Genomic DNA, 25,381 nt, shown 5'->3' with positions numbered 1-25,381 from the left:
ATAGACAGACAGACAGATGAATAAATAAACAGGGAAATACATCGGTATGTGGGTTAATAAATAAATAAATAAATAGGACTGATACTAATACTGATGATGATGATGATGAATAATCCCTTGATGTCAGGTGGGCGACCAGATCATCGAGATCAACGGCGAGAGCACGCGGGACATGACCCACGGACGCGCCATCGAACTAATCAAGTCGGGCGGCAGGCGGGTGCGTCTCCTCTTGAAGCGGGGGACGGGACAGGTCCCCGAATACGGTAAGTGGAACACTGCGTCTCCCGTCGCGCCGCGTCCTCGCTAACATCACACCAGGCGATGACGCGCTCGCGGCTAATCTCGTCCCATCCGCGCGCTAACCGCCGCGGTGTCGCTAACTAATTGCTCTAGGTTGTCACCCCCCTGACCCCTTCTTTAGGAATGGTATCTTCCACTCACTCCATGTGCATGAAAAGTGACACGCATGGCGCCCCCTATTTCGTCCTCATGGGGCACCCCAAGGACACGGTTTGTGACCCCGACAAATTTTCTTATTCTCACCCCACTCACGCTTGTTTCGTGTGTGTGTGTGTGTGTGTGTGTGTGTTCCTAATGTTTTGACCCTCACCCATAGACAAATATTAGAAACAAAGTGTGATTTTTTTTTTCTTTTTCTCATTTGCATACCGATTTGTTATGCGATTTTTTTTTTGAGGCATTTTTTTTTCTCTCATTAGTGCTCTTATGCTATGCTAATTTACTAAAATGCTATTTCGACAAAGGTATTGGGACACGGAATGAATTTTAAGTCATTCACTGCCAGACGATGTGTCCGCTCCGGTGCCAGGGTTTTAAATTTGTGAATGGCAATGAATGAGTTAAATTGATTTTTTTTTTTTTTTTTTTTTTACGTGTGTGTATTCATCCTTCATTTTGGGGTACATTTCATGTGTTTCGGACACATTACGGAAACTTGTGGAAAGTTGTGTCCCAATACCTTTTATAGGAGCTTTGAGTTGCCATAGTAACCATGAATGTTTATGCATGGCGCTGCCTGTCAAATATTGAGACGAACATAATAATAATAATATTAACAATAATAGTAGTAATAATAATAATAATATTAACAATAATAATAATGATATTAACAATAATAATCTTGATATTAACAATAATAATAATGATATTAACAATAATAATAATGGTATTAACAATAATAATAATAATGACTAGACAATTTCTTGCCTTTTTTATATTTAATTGTGAAAATCAACCTTACAGTCACCGGCTGCTGTTCCTCTTCGCTCCTGTAGGTGTCATAAGTGAGCCTTAAAACTAAAACTAACCTAGCTCCAATAACAATTCATGTGCTAATACTGACATCAAAAGCAACGCTTAACTTTGCGTCTCCTAAAATGCTAACAAGCGAAAATGCAGCCGGCCAAATCCCGTATAAAAGTTGTAGTACGCCGTACATTATTTGAAATGATTAAAAAAAACGCGAACAAGCGGAACTGCAGTTTACTGCGCATGCGCAGTAACCTGGACCCCGGCGTTTTATTAGGCTTCTCTGGTTTAAGAAGTTGTGCGCTAGTTCCGCTTCCGCTATTGCTAACGCTTAGCCAGTTAGCCTGCTTTTATTTGAGGATTCGGCAAGTGCTTCTCTGTGGCATGCGTTTTATTTTCACCTGTTGTCGCTTAGCATGCGTCACCCGCGATACCCCCCGTCGTTTTTTTTCTTCGTCATCCCTAACACGTCCCCACTCGCCCTTCAGCCTCTCCAAGTTTGCCGGAAGTAACCGCGCCGCTCGATAGCGAAGGACGCCCGGGCGAGGAGCCCCGAACCGCGTCGGGATGCTCCGCCGAGAGAATTCCCGGAGAACGCGGCTTACCCGTGCCCGGGTGGGAGTCGTTGCCCCGAAAGTCCGCCAGCTCGCCGCTGGCGGCGGAAACGTCGGGCGGATTAAACCTCCTGAGGAAAAACGCTGACCGCTCCTTGACTCCTCCCTCTTCCTCCTATTTATTCCAGTATGAACTAAATTATTGGACACCCTCCACCTTAAAATAACTGGACGTTCATCCAATTTGGAGAAATAAGCAGAACTGAGAAGCAATCAAATGTAAGCAGCTTTTTTTTTTACGACGACCCGGATATGAAGTGGGACGATTTTTCTCGGACTTTGCCTTAAACGGACTTTGTGTGGACCAAAAACCGTGAGCTTGTAAATAACAACCGAAGGCTGAGAAACGACGCCGAGGAGGGCATGGAGTGCCTTAAGGAAGGAAAAAGGCGCAAAGATTGGACGTTTTTTTTTGTTTTTTGTTTGAACACAAAGGCTGCTAGTAACCCCGAACAACGCAAACGAACTACTGTGAATTTGATGACGTCGCCAGCTCGTGTCATTTTACGTCGCCGTAGATTTTCAAGTGTGCCAAAATGGCTTCGCTCGCCGACGTTTTTAAAAGCTGGGGAGACGACGTCGTCGTAGTCGTCTCGGTTGCCATGGCGATGACCGATTGTCACGCAAGCACAACTTGGAAGCGTCTGTCCTTTTAATCAGTTTTTTTTTGTTGGAAAACCAAAACGTGTGTATGTGTGTGTGTGCGCGTGTGCTCAGAATCACTGTGTCGTGTGAAACAAACAGGAAAAAAAAACGGTTCTATTAGCAGTCGACGAGACGATTATTTTTATGATGAAAAATGAAAATAACTTCTTTTTTGTTGTTCTTCTTGAGTGATCCTCTGAAGAATAAAACATTGACACAACAAGAGTAACCAAGTTACTATTGACTTTTTTTTCCCTCACTTCGCTTCTTTTTATTTATATAGCTATCTGGCTAGCTATTAGCTATATAGCCGGATAATAGCTATCAGCTAGCTTTCTATCGACAGGTATTTTGCTTCCAGGTTGGCTGCCGCTGCTCACCCACAGAAAATCGTATCATGTGACTGTAAAGTGACCTTGAGAGTTTCGAAAGCCGAATAGAAATGAAATGTATTATTATTATTATTCCAAACTTGTTTTCATTCACGGAAAGAAATGTTAAGTTGTGGTTTTATGAATCCGTTTTCAGCATTAATAAAACCACGACTACTTACCGGTGATTAATTAAATATTTATCTGGAAAAAAAATGCATATTTTACTAAAATTCGACATTATTCCAGTGTACTTACCGGTGATTAATTAAATATTTATCTGAAAAAAATGCATATTTTACTAAAATTCGACATGATTCCAGTGTACAAACGAGGCATTGTAACACATTTGGGTTGTAGTGCCAGCGTTTGTCCACAAGAGGGCAAAATATATGAAAATATAATTGTCTTTTTCATAATGTCCACTGGGTGTCGCTGCTGTAGCATTGTTCGACCGCCGGGTCTTGCTTGGTCAAGTTTGACGCTTTTATGAAGTATTTTATGTTTATTTCTGTTTCAAAAGGCGCCTTGCGGGTTGTGCAATGTCGAATAACACTTTCTCCTGGTGTGGTTTACCAACATGACGTATAACTTCCTCTTCTGCAACTCACCCTTCCTCACTTCCTCTTTTAGTGTAGTTGATTTTTTTACGTCCCAAAAACGTTTTTTTTTATCCATAAATCCTCCTTTTTATGTAATAATGGTTAGGTCATGCATTTTGAAGTGACTCACAAGACTTGTTTTACTGGATGGAACAAGGTTGCGCAAACCTGCCAAATTCCAATAAGTACATATTTCCATTTTATGTGTTTTAACATATTTTCTGCTTAATATATTCACTGTTTTTCATAACGATTGCACCCTGCTACCGTCTTGCCTGTTTTCCCACAGTTAGGTGTCAGATATGATCACATCCCAGACGTCATCCGCAAAGATGACAGTAGGGGGGGGGGGGGGGGTTCTGGGGCCCCAAAAGGGCCTGGTCGAGTGGTATGTTGTCTACGCAGGGGACTGGTCTGTATCGAAACATGCCTGTACATTGACGCATACTTCACATTCTCCCGACAGGGCATCTGCTGCTCAGCTTGTTCTGTGAGGATCACTTTTACGCACATGCCCACGTCACCAACTAGGAAGTTCATGGGTATTCTCCAATCTGCGGAAATAGGTACCAGGGGCAAGGTTTTGTTTTATGTTTAAAATGTATTTTCCGCAAAACTGAAGAGTTTTAGGCGTTTTTCTGGTTATGTCTTGTTTTTTGGGTGTAATCAAATGACAAGAAAATGCAACAAAAAAATCCAATGGCCATTCTTGAACCCCGACACAAAAGTGTCATATTTACGTGCAGCCATTTTGTTTTGTGTGGCACACCCCCGAATCAATGAACGTAAAAGCAATTACAGGACATTAATGTTATTTTAACGTTCAAGAAACGCCTCCTTTAGGTCGAAATGTTCTCCGCCACTTGACGGAAATTTCGACGACATTTGGTCGCGACGAACCAAACAGACGAGAAGGGAAGGGGTGGGGCCACGGGTGGGGTGACACACACTGTACCCGCTCAATCGGCGTCACGCTGGGCGGGCGGCTAACAGATTTGTCGTCGTCGGTAACGGGCGGAGTTTTTTTTATTTTCTTTTTACACGGCGACAGTGGTGGGAGCATCCGTGTTGGTGGAGAGGGGCGGCCGGTGGGAGGAGGCAGAGAGACCGCAGCAGCCGCACCGCACTGCCTCTTGACAGCCGCCAGAGTTCGGAAGCAAGCACGCCACTCATGGCTACGGTAAGAAGCCGTTTAGTCTGTCGGTTTTTACAGACGCGAACGGGTCGAATGTCGGTGTGGGGGGGGGGGGGAGGCGGAGCGGCCGAATTCCGACGATCCAAGCCGAGCATCTTCGTTTTTTTTTTTTTTTTTTTTTTTTTTGAACGTGGCGTGAGTGAATAATACCGCAAATAATACATGTTCACGTTTATGACTGTAAGGCGTTGTGTGGTTTCCACGGAGGGCCAGAATGACTCGGGGCGGAGTCGCCCGTCGCCGCCTTTTGTGGTGACGGACAGCGGGCGACGTGAGAGGGAGCGAGCACACCGGAAGCCACGACGGTGGCATTTACAGTACTGTACAATGAAACTTTCGAAGTGGTATGTTCACGCCACAGTGTCGTTTCAAATATTTTTTTTGTGTATAATATCAAATATTTTAATGATTCATCATTCATCATTTTAGCGCTTCCGTGTTCAAATTGAATCCCGTTTCTCATTTAAAACTCGGTCAGCTAGCGAGCCTATGAGCCATTTCCTGACTTATCAAAGTCACAAGACCACTTTGAAACGCCGTTAAATCCAAAATAATATTTTCAGATGTAAGCAGCCATTTTTAATGGACGAACATAATAATGCCGAGGAAATATTTGTCATTTTCATAATTTCATCACCGTGTGATTTCATTATACGAACCGGAAGTGTACCATGTTTAGATCGTCCGTCTTGATTGTTTGAATCGCATACTGTACTTTTATTTTTTTAAGTTTGTGTGACTTTTTTCCCCCGTGTGTTTTATTATGTGACTTCCGGGATGTATGTTATAATAATAATAATCATCATCATCATAATGATGATGATAATAATACTACATTTCATTTAAAAGAACTCAAGGACACTTTACAGTGAATTACAGTGAGATGAAAGTTTTTCTGCGGGCGGCAGCAGGCAGACGTTATGAGAATTACTTTTTTTTTAATTTAAATAACAAACAAGAACAGTATTCCTCCAATGTGACAAATCCACTTTGCTCAGCACCCCCCCCCCCCCCCCCCCCCACAATCCTTCCCGCACCGTTACTTCATCTCTTACTTTAATAACCGGGGAGTGGGCTCTTCATCGGTAGCACGACATTGAACCCAGGCATAGAAGGGCGTGACGTTAATAGCATGTCACAAGTCAGTGATAAAGAGGCCTGATGGCACCAATGAGCATCACTCACCTGCTGTCATACAGTCCTGGACATAGACTGGACATAAACCTCAATTTGAACTGCGCTAATGTATATCCATACCTCGCCGAGCGTGCTAATTATAGCGAGTGACGGATTGGCCAAGTCGGTGAAGTCATGTTTCAACCCTAAGATCACCATTAGCGGGACTTTTAATCATTTATTATATGCAAAATATTGTTGAAAATAATGCGTTTTGAAAAAGCACGGCAATTACCAAAATGGCAACCCTCGCCATGAAACTGTTTCTCAAATGAATTCTCACGTGGAAATTTACCGGACATCCCCGAAGTACTGCGACATTCCGCACTAAAGCACAAAGTGGCCAGGGGGTACACACAAAAGTGAATTCAAAGAAAAAGATCAAAGATCAATTCGCTTTGAGGAAATTAGATGTCAGATTCTCCTTCGTGACCTTTTGACCTCGGTGGCTGGGTGTGTATTAGTGTCGCCCGGGCGGCTGGCGTAATTACGGGATGATCCGTTGCCCTGTTGTGAATAAACAAAAAAAATGGAGCACTAAAAACACACTTGGAGACATTTTGCATTTCCAATTCAAATTATGAAAACAAAATGTAAAAACAGAAGACGGCTGATAAAGAGTAGACAAAATAGAAGTTATCATATTTAAAAGTCCCATGCTTAGTTGGCCGTCAATGCCAAGGCCGGCAATGTATTATTGGATTGGATTTGCCTTTATTAGTCTCGCAGTGGAGAAATGTACATTTCACAGCAGGAAAGTTGTTATTATTATTATTATTATTATTATTATTATTATTATTAAAACCTGTGCTTTTTTTAGGTTAAAAAAACAGGACCAACCACTGATTTGGTATTAAAGGAGGGGAAGTGATAGAGAATAGACAGAATAGAAGTTCTCATATGTTCTCATATGTATCGTATGTTTCATGCTTAGAAGGCCCACAATGGAAGCACAGAAAATCTGGGCTCAATCTGAGGTGAACAGACACATCCTGTTAAATTGTCATCTTCATGTAGGAGATCTGGCCTTGGACTAATTTAGGACTTAGTAAACTCCTTCACAGGACATAGTTTAGGACTTGGACTTTTTTTTTTTTAATTTAAGCTCAAAATGTAAACATAGCTAGCTGGCTGGCTGGCTAGCTATTAGCTATCTATTAGCTTGCTAGTTAGCTTTCTATCTATTTGTCTTACTATTCTATTTGAATTACTTCCGGGTTGAGTGAATGCTGGTGCGTGTGGCTGCCGCTGCTCACCCACAGAAAAACTTATCCAGTGACTGTAAAAGTGACCTTGAGAGTTTTGAAAGGCGCTTAGAAATGAAATGTATTATTATTATTATTATAATTATTATTATTATTATTATACAAAAAAAACAAAAAAAAATGGGGCGGGGCTAGACTTTGCTTCCTCCTAGCTAATTATATTACAAAGCCCAAAAAGCAATGTTTTTTTCTTAATAACATGCATTCGACTTTAAAGTTAGCATTTGTCGGACTATTTTGAAGCCCCCTCCAATCCCTCCACCCCCACCCCACTCCTATTTGTGGCAGCCACTTCCCTTCAATCCCGTCGCCGCTAGCTTTCAAGCGTACTAACGCGATCGTGCGAGCCTTCTATTAACCCCACCGCCACCCCCTAGCTTCGTGGCAACTCTCGCCGGCTTTTGCCCGTCCGTAATGCGCTCTGCCCGAGTACATCTGTCGAGTTCGGTCGTGCACCCCCAACCCCACCCCCCCACGCACGACCAAGTCATGCTGACCCACTAATGGAGGGTCCAAAGCATCAACGTAGGTTGCAAAATCCGACTCAGAATTATCTTTATTGGCCAAGTATGTAGAACACAGAAGGAATATATCTCCTGTAGAACACGCTGCACTAGTATCATCATTAAAAAAATTGCAAAGATAAACTATACAATTAGATTTGGGTTATAGTTGAGAGTGTTCATGGCAATGGGGGAAGAAGCTGTTGAAATGTCTGCTGTATTTGATGCGCATGGTTCGGAGTCACTGGAAAAGGTGGTGGGCAGGATGCGGAAGGTCTAGAAGGATTTTCCGCGCTCTTGTCATGATTCTTAGTGTCCTCACGAGTGGGTAGGGAGGTGCCAATATTTGTTGTTTTTTTTCGCCCCGTGGAATGCCGCCATGCGGTTGGGTGACCGGAGCGTGAACAGGTGCGTTCCTCTTCCTGCAAAAAAATAAATCGGGTTTTGTCCATTTTTGTGGTGGCCCCCTGAAAATAGCAATGCAAAAAGTATAGTAAAGTCTCGTTACAGTAAAGTCTAGTTATATCGATATCGGATATATCGATAGTCCCGGTTATATCGATACTATTTCTATGCACGCACGGAGAAAATTACATGCAAACAGGGTTGGATATATCGATAGTCCCGGTTATATCGATATTTTTTCGGACTCCCTTGAATATCGATATAACGAGACTTTACTGTATATCGATATTCTCGGGAGTCGGAAAAAAATATCGATATAACCAGACTATCAATATATCCGATCCTGCGGCATGTAAATTTTCTCCTTGCGTTCATAGAAATAGTATCGTAATAAGCAGTACTATTGATATAACCAATATCGATATAACGAGACTTTACTGTACTTGTTCTCTCTCTTACAGTGACCTTGAGAATTTAAAGACCAAATTTGAAAACCAAAAATTCCTTACCATCAATAACTTTTGATTGATTGAGTTCTGTGTTAAAAAAAAAAAAAAACACGGGAAGGAAGATGACTCAGAGGATTGCGACAGGCAAGATATTGCGTCACTCCTGTTAGCGGGCGAAACGGGCGTGTTGCGACGCAGAAACAAACCTGCTGTAAAATCTGCGTCTTTATTAACTTTTTTTAATGGAATCCGTGTTAGTGAGTTTAACTCTTGCTGGACCGCCCAGGCCGTTTTTTGCCATCCCTTCGGTATCGGCTGCCATTAACCGCTTGATTCATCCTATCAAGTTGGCCCAAATAAGGAACTTGCGCTGCGTTATTCTCAGTGGGTGAGTGGGGTAATGATCTAATTAAAAAGTGGGGGAGGGGGGGTGAGAGACGCATCTAGGTCGGGTTCCCGCTAGCTAAAAGCGACCGCCGTCATCCATATTTGCATCGCGAGCCCGACCGACGCCACCCTTTATCAAAACAGTTTGTAAAATTTGACTGCTACTAGCGGAATTTGGTAAAAACCAAATTCACCCCTCACCCCAATTTGATTATAGTTTTTAACCTGACCTATGACCTCTCGCAGGTTGAGCGGGACCCCGTCGGGGAGCAAACGGACGCTCCCGGCAGAGCGTCGGGCGACGCCGCCGTAACGTCGGTGGCGGATTACTACGCCGGCAAGAATGTGCTGATCACGGGGGCTACGGGATTCATGGGTAAAGTCCTGGTGGAGAAGCTACTGCGGTGCTGCCCCCAGGTGGGGGCGCTCTTCCTGCTGGTGCGACCCAAAGCCGGCCAGTCTATGCGGCAGAGGGTGGACGACATGATCAAGTGCAAGGTGAGGTTGGAAAAAAAAATAAAAAATTCTTCCGAAAATATCCCCGGCGCCTTTGAGGCTGACTGAATGGAAAAGTTGAGGGGGGGTGTGATGACTGGTCACCCCACACCCCACCCCCACCCCTACATAGCTAGACCAGGGTTAGGAAATTGGACTATCAATCATTTAAGTCCGTTTTTTTTTTAAGTAGGGAAGGCACAAACTTGCATAATTGAAATATACAACTGTACTCGAAAAATCTACTCGAGTAGGAATATTCCCCCCAAATCGCCTTCCCCCAAAAAAATTATTCCATAACCCAAATACATTTTGAGACACCCAAAGCCATTTCTGATTAACTCATTCACTGCCAGGGGATGTGCAAAAATATGTCCACTCCAGTGCCAGGGTTTTTGTCATTGTCACTCGAATTCCAAGGACCCACAGACTATTGAGTTTTAGGACTACATAAACATTCAATTCACTGTTAGAAACCTTCGACTGTCTTCTTTTATAAAAAAAAAACTGTTAATTCCTAAGTTATGTGGGTCTGTAGTTATCTGAGCTTGAAATGAGGGCAGCTGTACAAAATACAATACATACATATTGATTTAAATAGCGCTTTAACAACAGCAGAAGCTGTAACAAAGCTTTGAACAGAAAAAAAGTTGATTCCTAAGTTATGTGGGTCTGGAGTTATCTGATCTTGAAATGAGGGCAGCTGCACAAATTGCATTACATACATAGATATTTATTTATATAGTGCTTTAACGACAACTGAAGCCGAAACAGCTTTTATCAGAAAAAAAGAGTTAATTCCTATGTTAATGTGGGTCTGGAGTTATCTGAGCTTGAAATGAGGGCAGCTGTACAAAATACAATATATACATATTGATTTATATAGCGCTTTAACAACAGCTATAGCTGTAACAATGGTTTTATCAGAAATAAAAGTTGATTCCTAAGTTACATGGGTCTGGAATTATCTGAGCTTGAAATGAGGGCAGTTGTACATAAAGCTGTAACAAAGCTTTTATCGGGAAAAAAATAGTTAATTCCTAAATTATGTGGGTCTGGAGTTATCTGAGCTTGAAATGAGGGCAGCTGTACAAAATACAATACATACACATTTATTTATATAGCGCTTTAACAGCAGCTGAAGCTGTCGCTAATCTTTTATCAAAAAAGTTGATTCCTAAGTTATATGGGTCTGGAGTTATCTGAGCTTGAAATGAGGGCCGCTCTACAAATTGCAATACATACAACAGTTAGCTAATAGATAGCCTGCTAGCTAATAGATAGGCAGGTAACCAGCCAGCTAGCTAGCTAGGTAATAGATAGCTAGCAAATAGCCAGCCAGTCAGCTAGATAGCTAATAGATAGCCAGCCAACTACCTAGCTAATAGATATTTGTATTCATTTGAGTTATTCTGGGTTGAGTGAACGCTGGTGTGTGGGGCTGCCGCTGCTCACCCACAGAAAAAAAAATATCATGTGACTGTAAAGTGACCTTGAGACTTTTGAAAGGCGCTTATAAATGAAATTGATTATTATTATTACATACATATTTATTCATATAGCGCTTTAAGGACAGCTGAAGCTGCAACAAAGCGCTAACATGGACAAAAGGCAAATGATGCCCTCTTTGTGGAAAGTAAAAACATAGCCAAAAGTCTGACCAGCGCTTGATCGGCACTCCCCGTGAGAAAACCCAAAACTCGAACAAATTTGGGAATACAATTTCAATAAATTTGAGAATGGCAACTGAATGAGTTAAAATATGCTAATGCTTAGTTAGCCCCCAAATAAGTCGTTACCATGGCGACTGATCATTTGAAGTCCCTTCTACTGAGTAAAACCTTTTCATTTCGGAGGTCATGTGACTCACTTGGTCGTCGACGGAGATCAGCCGCCACTCATGGGGTGGGGCATGGCCGACGACGACAAAGAAAGAAGGAAGGAAAAACCTGTTTTGCGCGCTCACCTGCCAAATCGACCTTTGAGCGCTCGTATTGTCATCATTTTACCCGAAGATGATTTAGGAGAGCGGGAAAGAATTCCTTTCGTGCAATCTCGGGTTTCGGCCGGCTGAAATTTGTGCGGCGCCGTGTGCCCGGTGGCGGAAAGTGTGTGTAAGGCGAAAAATGTGTCTTCCAAACATTAATTTCCCATAGGAAACCATTAAAAATGAGAATAATCCGTTTCCAGGTCCCCATAAAACATAATTTTTGACTAAATAAACAGGAAAAAAAGGATCCTGTGACTGTAAAGTGACCTTGAGAGTTTTGAAAGGCACTTATAAATGAAATTTATTATTATTATTATTAAAACTACACAAAATATACCATATTTTATGTATAATAAATGTGCTACGGTATTATAATTAAAGAAATAAACTGTACTGTATAATAAAGTTGTTTTATTTACCTTTGTGATGCTCGTTGATGGCTTGATGGAATGGAGGACAGTGATACCTCAGCTTCCGAACTTAATTGGTTCCCAGAAAGTGTGTGGAAGGCGAAGTGTGTCTTCCAAACATAAATTTCCCATAGGAAACAATTAAAAATGAGAATAATCCATTTCCAGGTCCCCATAAAACATAATTTTCTACTAAATCAGCAGAAAAAAACGGATCATGTGACTGTAAAGTGACCTTGAGAGTTTTGAAAGGCGCTTATAAATTAAATGTATTAATATTATTATTATTATTATTATTATTACTACACAAAATATACCTTATTTTATGTATAATAAATGTGCAATTGTATTGTAATTAAAGAAATAAACCATACTGTATAATGTAGTTGTTTTATTGACCTTTGTGATTGTCATTGATGTAGTTGCCTCTTGATGATATCCGAGTGAAGTTGCCGTGCTTTCTAGGCAATAATACCCTCACTCACTGTCCCCTGCTAGCTGCCTTTCATGAATCCAAATCAACAGAAGTTTTTCAACCTCTTCTATAGCCTTAGACCGTTGCTTAGACAACACAGAAACAGGTGCTTAGCCACACGTAGCGATGGTCGACCTAGCATACTGGTACTGGGACGCTAAGTCACACAAACGCATACCGCATTTGATTTTTTTTTTTCCGATGATCTCCTTCTTCTGCTCGACCGTAATTTTCTTTAATGTCTTCTTCGGCTTAACACGAGCCTGTGATGGGGTCTTTTTCAGTCCCATAATAAAAAAAAAAGTACTCAATACGATAACAAACCACGTCTGCACTCAAACAGAGGGGGTGTGGAAAACTAGTCCGCCTGCCACAGTGGCGCTCTGTGTGTTTCCCAAAAAACAGTTTGTATGGCAAAGTTATATTCTCGCGAATTTAATGTTTGTAAGACAAAAAGTTTGTAAGCCAAAGCATTCGTAAGCTGAGGTATCACTGTATATATATATATATATATATATATATATATATATATATATATATATATATATATATATATATATATATATATATTATATATATATAACGCCAGAATAACAAATGGTTATTTTAGAAGTGTCGGCACGCGTTGACCTTGTTGAAGGCCATAGCGGGGTGGGGGTGACTATGTAGCTCTATTGTTTGACAGCGACTGGCACCAAAGCGCCCTTTGACACCCCCCCCAGCGTCGCCCTTTCGCACAAAGGCCGCCGTCATGCCCTCCCCGCCTGACCCCAATAACCCCGCCATCATCTTTGCCACCCCCCCCCCACCTTTTTTTTCCCACCGCCTCACCACTGAGGAAATCGAGCAGCGGAACAACAAAACGGCAGTTGCGCTTATGTGCGATAACCAAGTGAGTGGCAGCCAGCTCAGTTGCATGCTGGGAATTGTGACTAGTAACACTCCAAAACGTCTGTGTAAGCTCTCAATCGTACAGGAGTGTTCCATCGATGAAAAGGTTTCTTTAGCCGTCATCTGTCCTTATTTGTAAGTGTCAGACGTTTCGCTCCTCATCCGAAACGCTTCGTCAGCTAACTAAAATTTGCTGGTTGCTTTGGGGATATATAAATAGGATATATAATGTAATGGACATGATTTATCTCTAATGTAACGGACATTAGGGATATGTATATATAGGGCCGGAGCTACCAGCAAATTTTAGTTTTCTGACGAAGCTTTTCAGATGAGGAGCGAAACGTCCGACACCTGCAAAGAAGTACAGATGATGGCTGAAGAAACATTTTCATCGAAACCCTCTAAAATCACCCCCCACGGCTTTTTTGGTAGCATTTAAACACAACGCGGACCCCCCCCCCCCCCCACCCCCCTTCTGTGACAGCTTGCAAGGCTCTAAGGTTAGCATTGCGTAACACTTGGTGCAGAAAATGCACCCCTTCCCCCCTACCCGCATTTACGACGGCGCGGCAGGAAATGGAAACAGCTGTTCCCCGTCAGCCGGGGTCGCGGGGGGCGGGGGGGGGGGAGTTTTCAAAAGCATCTTTTAGCTTCTCCGCCTTCTCCCGCCGCAGCAAAGCGTTCGACTGCTCGCCATCGCCCTTGGCAACCCGCGCCGCCCTCCCGAACCGCCTGCTCTGCATTGACAAAAGAATAGAAGTCCCTTATCAGACAACGGGGTGCGGGGGGGGGGGGGGGGGTCCACTTAATCCCTCGCCGCGTGTCGGAATGCCGCCCTGCGGTCGGGTTACCGATGCGTGAACAGGTGCGTTCCTCTTCCTGCAAAAAAAAATAAATAAATAAATAAAGTTTTCGTCGCTTATTGACGATGAATGACGCAATCCATCATGGCGCACGTTCCACAGAAATCCGCCCGACGATTCCATTTCAGGCAGCCAACTGCTAACTGCTAACTAACCATGCTAACTCTTTCTCATCTACCGCAGCTCTTCGATCGCGTCCGAGAAGACGACGCCGACTTCGCCCGGAAGATCGTGCCAATCAGCAGCGAGCTAACCGAGCCGGGCCTCGCCATCGGCGCGGAAGATGCCGACAAGATGGCCGCCTGCGTCAACATCGTCTTCCACTGCGCCGCCACCATCCGCTTCGACGAGCCGCTCAAGTGAATATTTGACGGGTGGGAAGTGCTCGTAGAAAGCCAACGCGGGCGCTCACCTTAGCGCCGCATCCCGTCTTTGTAGACACGCCGTCCAGCTCAACGTGATTGGCACGCAGCAGCTCCTCGGCCTGGCGCAGCGCATGCGCCACCTGGAGGCCTTCATCCACGTCTCCACCGCCTATGCAAACTGCAACCGCAAGTACATCGACGAGGTCGTCTACCCGCCGCCCGTCGAGCCACGCAAGCTCATCGAATCCCTCGAGTGAGTCAACAACTGTCGATGAAGCTTCGTGAAGCACTTCGGGTCATTTTAGCACACAAAAAATGACAAATGCATTTTTACTAGCTGTTTTCTATATATTGGCTATCTGGTTGGCTATCTATTATCTATCGGCTAGCTAGCTAGCTAACTGTCTATCTATTTTATAGTGTTTTTTTGTTTTTTTTTCTTGTCTTAAACTGCCATTGTTATCAATTTTGCTCATATGCTAGCTAGCTAGATATTTGCTATCTATTAGCTATCGTCAAAGTCAGCTTGATTGTCAAACATGTTAATATGCAAGACATAACTGACAGATGAAATTACTGTTAGGTATCTGGCTTGCTTAGTAGCTGGCTCCCGCTATCTAGCTAGCTATCTATTAGCCGTGTATTAGCTAGCTAGCTTTCTATCTATTTTGTAGTGTTTCTTTTTGTCTTAAACTGCTCATATGCTAGCTACCTATCTATTTGCTATATATTAGCTATCTGGCTCACTTATCTGGCTGGCTATCTAGCTAGCTATCTGGCTAGCTAGCTATTAGCCGTTTTTTAGCTCTCTAGCTTTCTATCTATTTTTGTAGTGTTTTTTTCTTGTCTTAAACTGCTCATATGCTAGCTAGCTACCTATTTGCTATTTATTAGCGATCTGGATCGCTTATTAGCTGGCTATCTGGCTAGCTATCTATTAGCCGTGTATTAGCTAGCTAACTTTATCTATTTTGTAGTGTGTAGCTATCTGGCTCGCTTATTAGCTGGCTGGCTATTCAGCTAGTTGTCTGGCTAGCTATCTATTAGCTATCATCTCGCTAGCTAACTTTCTATCTATTTTGTAGTCTTTTTTTATTTGTTTTTTTTCTTGTCTTAAACTGCCGTTATCAATTTTGCTCATATGCTTGCAAGCTATATATTTTTTAGCTATTTGCTATCTATTAGCTATCTGGCTATCTAGCTGGCTATCTATTATCTGGCTAGATATCTAGTGGCTATACAGCTAGTTAGCCATTAGCTATCAGCTAGCTAGCTAACTTTTTATCTATTTTGAAGTGTTTTTTTTTTCTTGTCTTCAACTGCCGTTATCAATTTTGTTCATATGCTAGCTTGCTATATATATATATATATATATATATATACTACCTAATAGCTATCTGGCTCGCTTATTAGCAGGCTCCAGTTATCTAGCTAGCTATCTGGCTAGCTATCTATTAGCCGTATATTAGCTAGCCAGCTTTCTATCTATATTATTTATTAGCTATTCCAGGTTGAGTGAACGATGGCGCAGGTGGCTGCCGCTGCTCACTCATAGAAAAACGTATCCTGTGACTGTAAAGTGACCCTGAGACGTTTGAAAGTTATTTTTATTCTTATTATTTTGATGTTGATGCCGGATTTCAGGTGGTTAGACGACGGCATCGTGCGCGACATCACGCCGCGGCTCATCGGCAACCGGCCCAACACGTACACGTACACCAAAGCGCTGGCCGAGTACGTCGTGCAGCAGGCGCAGGACAAGCTGAACATCGGCATCATCCGGCCGTCCATCGTCGGGGCCAGCTGGCAGGAGCCCTTCCCGGTGAGCCCCCCCGCCCCCATCACGCCCTCGCGTAACCCCCGCCGACTTTTTCCGCGGTGTTGATATCGATCTTGTAATCCTGCCAGGCTCCCTGGCGGCTTTTATCTTAAAATGGCGGAGGATTACGGCTTTAATTGGGGGGGGGGGTCACACTCGGGACATCTGAGAAGACGCTTAAGCCGCTTTTGGTGCATCCAGACATCTTCTCCGTCCGTCGCCGAGGCTTTCCCCCAACCCCTATTCCTCGGGATTGCGATTCGGAGACGAGCGAGCGTCTTCTCCGACACTTTTTGTTGATGTTTCGCCATGTTTGTTTTCAAAATGGTCGACGCCACCGTGGCCTTAACACCAGATTGGATTGTTTTTTATTATTATTTTTGAACCAATCTTATCTTAACACGGTCTGTGTTGTTTTTAGCGATTTGATTTCAACTTGACCTCTCTCACAAGGCCGGCGCTTTTTGATGATGTCAACGTGTTTCCCCGTCTTCTAATTGGTTGGCCAAACCCAAACAATGCCGACTAGCAAAACGTATCCGCGTTCATTTTAGCATGTTTTAGTATTCTGCCATCTCTCATTCGAATGAGATTTTCCGTCACATTTTTAACTCATTCATTGCCATTCACAAATTTTTTCGGGAATTTATTCACCATTCCCGAATTAGTTCGGGTTTTGTTTTTTCATGCTTGGGTGCTGATAAAGCGCTGGCCATCACATCTGGCAATGTTTTTTTCCCTTCCACAAAGGGGCAGCATTTCCCCTTTTTTCCATTTTAGCGCTTTGTTCCAGCTTCAGCTCTTGTTCAAGCGCTATACAGACACTAACCCCTACTTACGAACATTCAAGTTACGAACAATGGTACATACAAACATTTTTGTAGTAACACATGTAGTATTCTCTCCAGTTGTACACGTACATATCTTTATAAAGCATATATTTTATTACATTTTTATTTTTCAGTACAAACCAATACAGGTTACTTATACGAGCCTTAAACACACTTATATAAGCCTTAAACAGACATTCCATACAAAATACAGATGCTTCCCTACTTATGAACATTCGAGTTATGAACAATGGTACATATGAACATTTCTGGAGTTACATATGTACAAGTATTCGCTCCAGTTGTGCATATCTTTATAGAGCATATATTTTATGAAATGTTTATTTTTCAGTACAAACCAATACAAGTGACTTATACAAGCCTTAAACACACCATACCAAATATTGCACTGAAGCAACTTATAAACAAATTCACCTTACAAACAACCGTTTGGAACGTATCTTCTTCGTAAGTTGAGGAGCGTCTGTATGTGCATGTTATTATATTTCTCGATGTTTGATATTTGCCATCACTTATATCAGCCTTCAACATACATTTCATACCAAATACAGCACTGAAGCAACTTACGAACAAATTCACCTTACGAACGACCGTTTGGAATGTATCTCGTTCGTAAGTTGGGGAGTGTCTATATGTGCACTTTATTATATTTCTAGATGTTTGATATTTGCTATCACTTATACAAGCCTTAACAAACATTTCATGCAAAATATAGCACTGAAGCAACTTACGAACAAATTCACCTTACAAACAACCGTTTGGAACGTATCTTGTTCATAAATTGGGGCGCGTCTATATGTGCACTTTATTATATTTCGAGATGTTTGAGAACTGTTGTTTGTAAGGTAAGGCTATCTTGTTCGTAAATTGAATTGTACTTTGGACAGATGCCCTCATTTCAAGCTCATATAACTCCAAACCCATATAACTTAGGAATTTATTTTTTTATCCCCCATTCCGCGTGTTACTAGCCTTGACGCATGCCTGGCTCCCCGTCTGTTGTGCTTGATGCATTTTTAATTAGGGCTAATTTACAATCACGGCGGCTGCTTTTCCCACAGCAGGGAAGTAACACAATATCGTGCACACACACACACACACACACACACACACACACACACACACACACACACACACACACACACACACACACACACACACACACACACACACTATGTCAGCGATTGAGCCCTTCTTCTCCCGACAGGGTTGGATCGACAACTTCAACGGGCCCAGCGGCGTCTTCATCGCCGTAAGTCGGACGACCCTTGAACGCAACACGCGCTCCCATTGCAGATAAGTGAAGCATTTTTTTGGTCACGTATGCGTCAGGCCGGCAAAGGCATCCTACGCACCATGCGGGCCAACAACGACGCCGTGGCCGACTTGATCCCCGTGGACGTGGTCATCAATCTCACGTTGGCGGCCGGCTGGTATACGGCGGTGCATAAGTGAGTCGCCTCCAGTGTGTAAAGTGTCGATAAAGTTTTGAGAATCATCCTAACCGCAATTTCCACGCAGACCCAAAACGGCTCTGGTGTACAACTGCACGACGGGCGGCATCAACCCGTTCCATTGGGGCGAGATAGGTAAGTCCCGTCAAAATTCGGGTGCGCTACGTTTTTTTTTTTTTTTAGCTTCTACAAACTAGCCTAGCTAGATATCGGACAAAAGGCTAGCATGCCATTCCTGTGATGCGAGATGCAGAGTATATTGGATTGAATTTACCTTTATTCGTCTGGCAGTGGAGACGTTTACATTTCACAGCAGCAAAGTTAGGAAAAGAAGATGAAAGCAAAGAAAGAGGTAGAAAAACAAAATACAGGAGCTGCTGCAAAGGCAGCCATTCCCGTGGCGCCGTCTTAAGGTCAAAAGAACATAAAACAATGAATTAAATATACTACATATTATATTTGATTCGTTTGTAGTGTTTTTTTTGTCTTAAACTGCCATTGTTATAAATGTTGCTCATATGATAGCTCGCTTTGCTATCTATTAGCTATCTCGCTCGCTTATTAGCTGGCTGGCTATCTCGCTAGCTATGTGGCTAGGTATCTATTAGCCATGTATTAGCTACCTAGCTTTCTATCCATTTTGTTGTTTTATTTTGTCTTAAACTGCCATTGCTATCACTTTTGCTCATATGCTAGCTTGCTATCTATTTGCTATCTTTTAGCTATCAGGCTCGCTTATTAGCTGGCTGGCTATGTAGCTTGTTGGCTGGCTATCTAGATAGCTATATATTAGCCATGTATTAGTTAGCTGGCTTTCTATTTTGGATTGTTTTTTTGTTTTTTTTCTTGTCTTAAACCGCCGTTGTTATCAATTTTGCTAATATGTGAGCTAAATATCGAGCTATCTATTTGCTATCTGGCTCGCTTATTAGCTGGCTGGCTATCTAGCTAGCTGTCTATTAGCCATGTATTAGCTAGCTAGCTTTCTATCTATTTTGTAGTGTTTTTTTTTATTTATTTTTTTTCTCGCCTTAAACCGCTGTTCTCAATTTTGCTCATATGCTAGCTAGCTATATATTTTTTGTATTTGCTATCTATTATCTATCTGGCTCGTTTATTAGCTGGCTGGCTATCTAGCTAGCTATTTGGCTAGCTATCTGTTTGCTATCTGGTTCGCTTATTAGCCGGCTGGCTATCTAGCTAGCTATCTGGCTAGCTATCTATTAGCCGTGTATTAGCTAGCTAACTTTCTATTTGAGTTATTCCGGGTTGAGTGAACGCTGCCGCTGCTCGCCCTCAGAAAAACTTATCCTGTGACTGTAAAGTGACCTTTGAGAGTTTTGAAAGGCGCTTATCAATTAAATGTATTCTTATCATTATTATTATTATTGGATGTCATGTCATGTCATGACACTGTCAGATTAGCAGGCGTGTGAGCAGGATATCCGTCTGGCAGCGTGTCATCAGGTAGCTTCCACCCCCCTCCCCTCCTATTTTTTTCTGCTTCCTGTCAGATTAGCTAGCACGCCGCAATTGCTAGCAGATGGCCAGCGGCGGGATTTACGCCTCATCATCATCATTATGACAGAAAACGCATCTCGCATCGCGGCCATTCCGTCCGTCCGCGTCTCGGAGGGCCTTTCCGCTCCGCCGTCCGCTCGCGTTTGGTCATCCCGTTGACATGGCAACAGAGGTCCGACGTTGCGTGCCGTGATGTAACGGTCACGTGGATCCTCCTCCGGCAGCTGCGGCATCCATTTTGTTGTGTGTGTGTGTGTGTGTGTGTGTGTGTGTGTGTGTGTGTGTGTGTGTGTGTGTGTGTGTGTGTGTGTGTGTGTGTGTGTGTGTGTGTGTGTGTGTGTGTGTGTGTGTGTGTGTGTGTGTGTGTGTGTGTGTGTGTGTGTGTGTGTGTGTGTGTGTGTGTGTGTGTGTGTGTGTGTGTGTGTGTGTGTGTGTGTGTTCCCTTAGAACATCACGTGATGTCGACCTTCAAGAGGAACCCCCTGGAGCAGGCCTTTCGCCGGCCCAACGCCAACATCACGTCCAACTATCTCATCTACCAGTATTGGATCCTGGTCAGCCACAAGTTCCCTGCGTTGATCTACGACCTGGTGTTGCGCCTATCGGGACAGAAGCCGCAGTAAGACCGACCCCCTGCTGGGTGATTTGGGGGGAATGCTTCTCTGATCGCACGTGTCGTCCTGTCATCCCAGGATGATGCGCATTTTCAATCGGCTTCACAAGGCCATCAGCCTGTTGGAGTATTTCAGCAGCCAAGATTGGGAGTGGAACTCTGAGAATGTCAACATGTTGATGGCGCAGATGAGCCCGGAAGACCGCAAGGTGGTCACACCCCCCCCCCAAAAAAAGGACAAAAAAATCTGAAAAATACTTTTCATTTCAATTTCATTCATTTTCAAATATTTTGTTGTTGAGCAGATATTCAACTTTGACGTGCGCCAGCTCAACTGGCCCGAGTACATTGAGAACTACTGTATCGGCACCAAAAAGTATGTCCTGAACGAGGATATGTCTGACATTCCTGCCGCCCGGCAACACCTAAGAAAGTAAGTTGCATCGTTTTGCTTTATTTTTTTCTGTTTTATTTTTATTTACATATTGCCACAAATAATTGTATTGTAATAGTGCTGCAGCTAATAATAGGTTTGTTGCACCCTCTGGTGGTCATCTTTGTGAACTGCAATTGCTTTCCAATAGCTTGTCCATCCCATTAGTAATAATAATAATAATAATACATTTGATTTATAAGCGCCTTTCAAAACTCAAGGTCACTTTTCAGTCACAGGATAGGTTTTTCTGTGGGTGAGCAGCGGCAGCCACACGCGCCAGCGTTCACTCAAGCGACTTTTCTTTCGTGAGATTTATGTATTTATGTATGAATTTATTTATTTATTTATTTATTTGTTTGTTTAGTTTGTTAGTTATTTATTTAGTTATTTATTCAGTTATTTATTTTTATATTTAGTTATGTATTTAGTAATTTATTTATGTATGTATTTAGGTATTTATGTAGTTATTTATTTACTGAGTTATTTAGTTAGTTATGTATTTAGTTATTTATTTATTTGGGTATTTATTTATTTATGTATTTAGTTATTTATGTATGTTTGTATTAATGTATTTATTAATGTATTTATTTAGTTATTTATGTATGGATGTATTTTTTATTTATTTATTTATTTATGCATTGATTATTTATTTATGTATTTATGTAGGTATTTATTCATGTATTGAGTTATTTACGTCTGGATTTATTTATTTATTTATGCATTTATTTAGTTATTTATGTATGGATGTATTTTTTATTTATTTATTTATGCATTTATTATTTATTTATGTATTTATGTAGGTATTTATTTATTCATGTATTGAGTTATTTACGTCTGAATTTATTTATTTATTTATGCATTTATTTATTGGTTTATTTATTTATTTATGTATGTATATTATACATGTATGTATATTATACATATAAATAAATAAAGTACATACATACTTAAATAAATACGTTAATACAAACAAATAAATAAATACACAAATAAATACATAAATAAATGCATAAATAAATACATACAAAAATAAATAATGTATACAATGTATATATATACATATATATATTTATTTTTGTATGTATTTATTTATGCATTTATTTATGTATTTATTTGTGTATTTATTTATTTATGTATTTATTTATTTGTTTGTATTAATGTATTTATGTATGTATATATACAGTAAAGTCTCGTTATATCGATATCGGATATATCGATAGTCCCGGTTATATCGATACTATTTCTATGCACGCACGGAGAAAATTACATGCAAACAGGGTTGGATATATCGATAGTCCCGGTTATATCGATATTTTTTCGGACTCCCTTGCATATCGATATAACGAGACTTTACTGTATATTTATTTATTTTGTATGTATTTATTTATGCATTTATTTTATTTTTTTATTTATGTTTGTATTAATGTATTTATGTATGTATTTTTTATTTATGTTTGTATGAATGTATTTATGTATGTATTTATGTTTCTATTAATGTATGTATGTATTTATTTGTTTGTTTGTATGTATGTATGTATATATTTATTTATGTTTGTATGAATGTATTTATTTATATATTTATGTATGTATTTATTTATTGGCAGATTGAGGAACATCCGCTACACCTTCAACACGGTTCTGGTGGTCTTCATCTGGAGAGTGTTCATCGCCCGCTCGCAGATGGCGCGTAACATCTGGTACTTTGTGGTCAGCCTATGTTTCAAGTTCCTATCCTACTTCCGCGCATCCAGCACCCTGACCAACTGATTCCTGCTTCCTCGCCCGGACTCACACAGGTGGGGTGCGGGGGGGGCGGCACGGATCCCTTCCGTCCGCCCATATCCGGAAAGTATTGTTTTTTTTTCTTAATATATGCAACCGAACGCCTTTTTTCCCCTCCCCGCGCCGCCGCCGCCATTTTGCGTACTTGCCTTCTTCTTCTGTTACTTGAAACTCAATCGAGTCAAGCCACTTTTCTTTGGTGGGACTTACTTGGACTCTTGGCGGATATCTGCAGGTCTTTACGTGTACCTAATGCCTTTTTTTTGATGATGACATACAGGATTTTTTTTTAACCCTTTCATCATCCTTTTAAAACCTCTTTGTACTGACGCTCAGTTTACTACTTTTTCATCTTTCTACTCAAACTTTCGCCACATCAGCAGTGTGTTATATCCAGAAGAAAAAAAAAATCATTTGATCTCAGCTTTTCCCATCACTTCCTGCTTGAAAAAAAAGCACACTTAGGTATAAAATGTCATAATCGGATCTATATGCGTTAAAAGGGAAATCTCGTGCGGATGCGTTTTTTTTATTTTTTTTAATTACTTTAATCGGAACAGGGGAAGCAATTAGCTGCCATTGTGATCGGAGTGTTATTCAACGCTGGAGACATCATTATCAATGATTTCGTCTTGGGAAATTTGAAAAGGGAAACAAGGACAGATCTCTGTGGGACGACGTCATTTTGAATGTTTTTGTGGAAGAATACAAAAAGGGCCAAATCACGCATCTCCGGGGACACTTTTTTTTTTAGAGAGAAAATTAAAGGACAACCGACGCCGCCGACCAATTTGTGTCCATAATTTGTAAAATCACTTGAAATGACTTCTACTGAGCGTATTTTACAAATATTCCACCACATATAGCTATATTTTACGTTTTAAGACTGAATATTCAGGAAGTCTTGTTTTCGAGTTGGTGACGAGTCCTCACCCTACGTCACTGAAGGAACGCCCCTGACCGAGAAAGTGACGCACAATGCATTTTGGGTACTTTGTTTGTTCTGAAAACTTCGTGTTGATCCAAATAAGAAGGAAAAAAAAACATAAATAACGCGATGGTGAATTGTTGTGTGTTGCACCAAGACTACTATTTGATAGTAGTTGACACAAATTTCCATTTCCAACGGAGCTTGGGCGCCATCTTGTGCATTATCTGGGACGCTACATTGGAGTCCAGACACCTCAAAATGAGACGGAAGGACTTCTTTCATCGATTGCAAACATTTATGCTTTCCTCTTCAGAACTATTTGAATCATATTCATAACTGGATGAGTAACAAGAAAGCATCTCCTTCGAATCTGAAGCCATTGTTTTGATTCTCGAGCAAGGTGTGACGTCACGAACAAGGGGGCGGGACCTTCTGAAACTCGCCATTTCCTGGGTCGTTTTGAAATACTTTTGGGACACTTTAAGTCATTTTTATTGGTGTTTTGCATTTGACTAAAAATATCAGCCTGCGTGTTTTGGGTATTTCAGATGCTATAAAACGTCTTTCTGATGTCAATTAGGAGACAAAAAAATGGTGTCGGTTGTCCTTTAAAGGGAATAAGTAAGTATCCAGAAGGGTGTTTTAAACTCAGCCAAGCGATTATGTTTAAAAAAACTTAAGACGGGACCTACCGTTATTCTTTTGAGTTCTCCTTTTGTACGTGTTCTTAATTTGAAAAATCTGTAAATATTATTCTTATAAAAAGTACCAAAAACATGTCTTACTAAACAGTGTTTTTTGACTCTTGACACAAAAGTGATGAGTAAGAAAGAAGAATGTTGGAAAGAATGAGACACAAGAAGAAGGAAAAAAAAATATGCAACATCTATTTCTGTGTTGTGATGTACGCGCCCTCTTTTATTTCCTAAAGAGGATTACGAGGCCAAAATGTCATTTGGAAGGAGCACCGAAAGGCCAAAGTACTGTTACCGACCACAAACATGACCAATGACTTGATTCAACTCCATCAGATGTCATATTCACCAGCGTCTGTTGTTCCATGCTTCATTGAGTGTGAAATAAACCAGACGAGAGTGCGCACACAACTGTAGTCGTCCACTTTTGTAATGGCGGATTTGCCTTAATCCATCCTTTTTTTTCAAACATGAAAAAAGGGTGGATGATACTTTAAAATACTCTTTGTTTGTTTATTTGTTTACATCTATGTGTACGATTGTTAACATTCAGTCTTGTGTGTAACATTGATTTTCAATTTACCAAATGGAAGTTTACCGAATGATTCAACGTACAAATTATCATTCTGAAAACGTTCATTTGAAACAGTAAATTCAGTCAATGAGTATGTGTTTTTTATGTCTATGAACCGTGGCTAATGTTTATCCATTTCGAACTGTTTTCTACCAAAATATACATTTTTAATTACATGTACTCAAATTAACCAGGAGATGGCACTGCTTACACGCAAAATGGCGTTTGTTTTGATAGCAGTAAATAAAATGGTGTAACACCTCACTAACTAAATAATTAGTCTGGAATTTGCATGCCATGTATTTAACCGGTACATTTAATTTTTGGGG

The 25,381-nt window shown here is 41.3% G+C and overlaps 2 protein-coding genes across 5 annotated transcripts in view; both read left to right on the top strand.

Annotated features, from left to right (window-relative positions):
• Positions 1-2,760, top strand: part of magi2a (membrane associated guanylate kinase, WW and PDZ domain containing 2a) — a 62,825-nt gene extending 60,065 nt beyond the window's left edge. For 2 of the 3 annotated variants that reach the window (XM_088988406.1, XM_088988408.1), the window contains exons 18-19: positions 128-266; positions 1,761-2,760. In XM_088988406.1, the coding sequence (XP_088844532.1) occupies positions 128-266; positions 1,761-2,053 (432 nt within the window). In that variant the 3' untranslated portion in view covers positions 2,054-2,760. Of the gene's footprint in view, positions 1-127; positions 514-1,760 lie in introns of all 3 variants that reach the window. The other variant, XR_016113635.1, reaches the window with a different exon arrangement.
• Positions 2,761-4,053: 1,293 nt separating this feature from the next.
• Positions 4,054-24,889, top strand: LOC148881777 (fatty acyl-CoA reductase 1). 2 transcript variants are annotated; one of them, XM_088988427.1, is made up of 13 exons: positions 4,054-4,070; positions 4,556-4,684; positions 9,131-9,382; positions 14,195-14,370; positions 14,450-14,629; positions 16,021-16,198; positions 18,254-18,298; positions 18,379-18,497; positions 18,568-18,635; positions 20,469-20,640; positions 20,714-20,843; positions 20,940-21,067; positions 22,675-24,889. In XM_088988427.1, exons 2-13 carry the CDS (start codon positions 4,676-4,678, stop codon positions 22,835-22,837), a joined length of 1,620 nt encoding a protein of 539 aa, XP_088844553.1. In that variant the 5' UTR covers positions 4,054-4,070; positions 4,556-4,675; the 3' UTR covers positions 22,838-24,889. The 2 variants fall into 2 exon arrangements, with proteins under 2 accessions (XP_088844553.1, XP_088844554.1); XM_088988428.1 differs by lacking the exon at positions 4,054-4,070 and having other exon boundaries at positions 4,498-4,684.
• Positions 24,890-25,381: the final 492 nt, after the last annotated feature.

Source organism: Hippocampus bargibanti, linkage group LG22 (genome assembly GCF_051943395.1).
Source record: "Hippocampus bargibanti isolate YZ-2025 linkage group LG22, ASM5194339v1, whole genome shotgun sequence".
In the NCBI taxonomy this organism is placed as follows: domain Eukaryota; kingdom Metazoa; phylum Chordata; class Actinopteri; order Syngnathiformes; family Syngnathidae; genus Hippocampus; species Hippocampus bargibanti.
Note: the sequence above shows the minus strand (reverse complement) of the source record. Positions and strands in the feature narration are given on the sequence as shown.

Bases quoted from the DNA above. Each gene is read 5' to 3' on its own strand.
- LOC148881777 (XM_088988427.1), top strand. The intron at 16,199-18,253 runs GTGAGCCCCCCC...TTCTCCCGACAG, and splicing joins GCTGGCAGGAGCCCTTCCCG to GGTTGGATCGACAACTTCAA. The intron at 21,068-22,674 runs GTAAGTTGCATC...ATTTATTGGCAG, and splicing joins GCCCGGCAACACCTAAGAAA to ATTGAGGAACATCCGCTACA.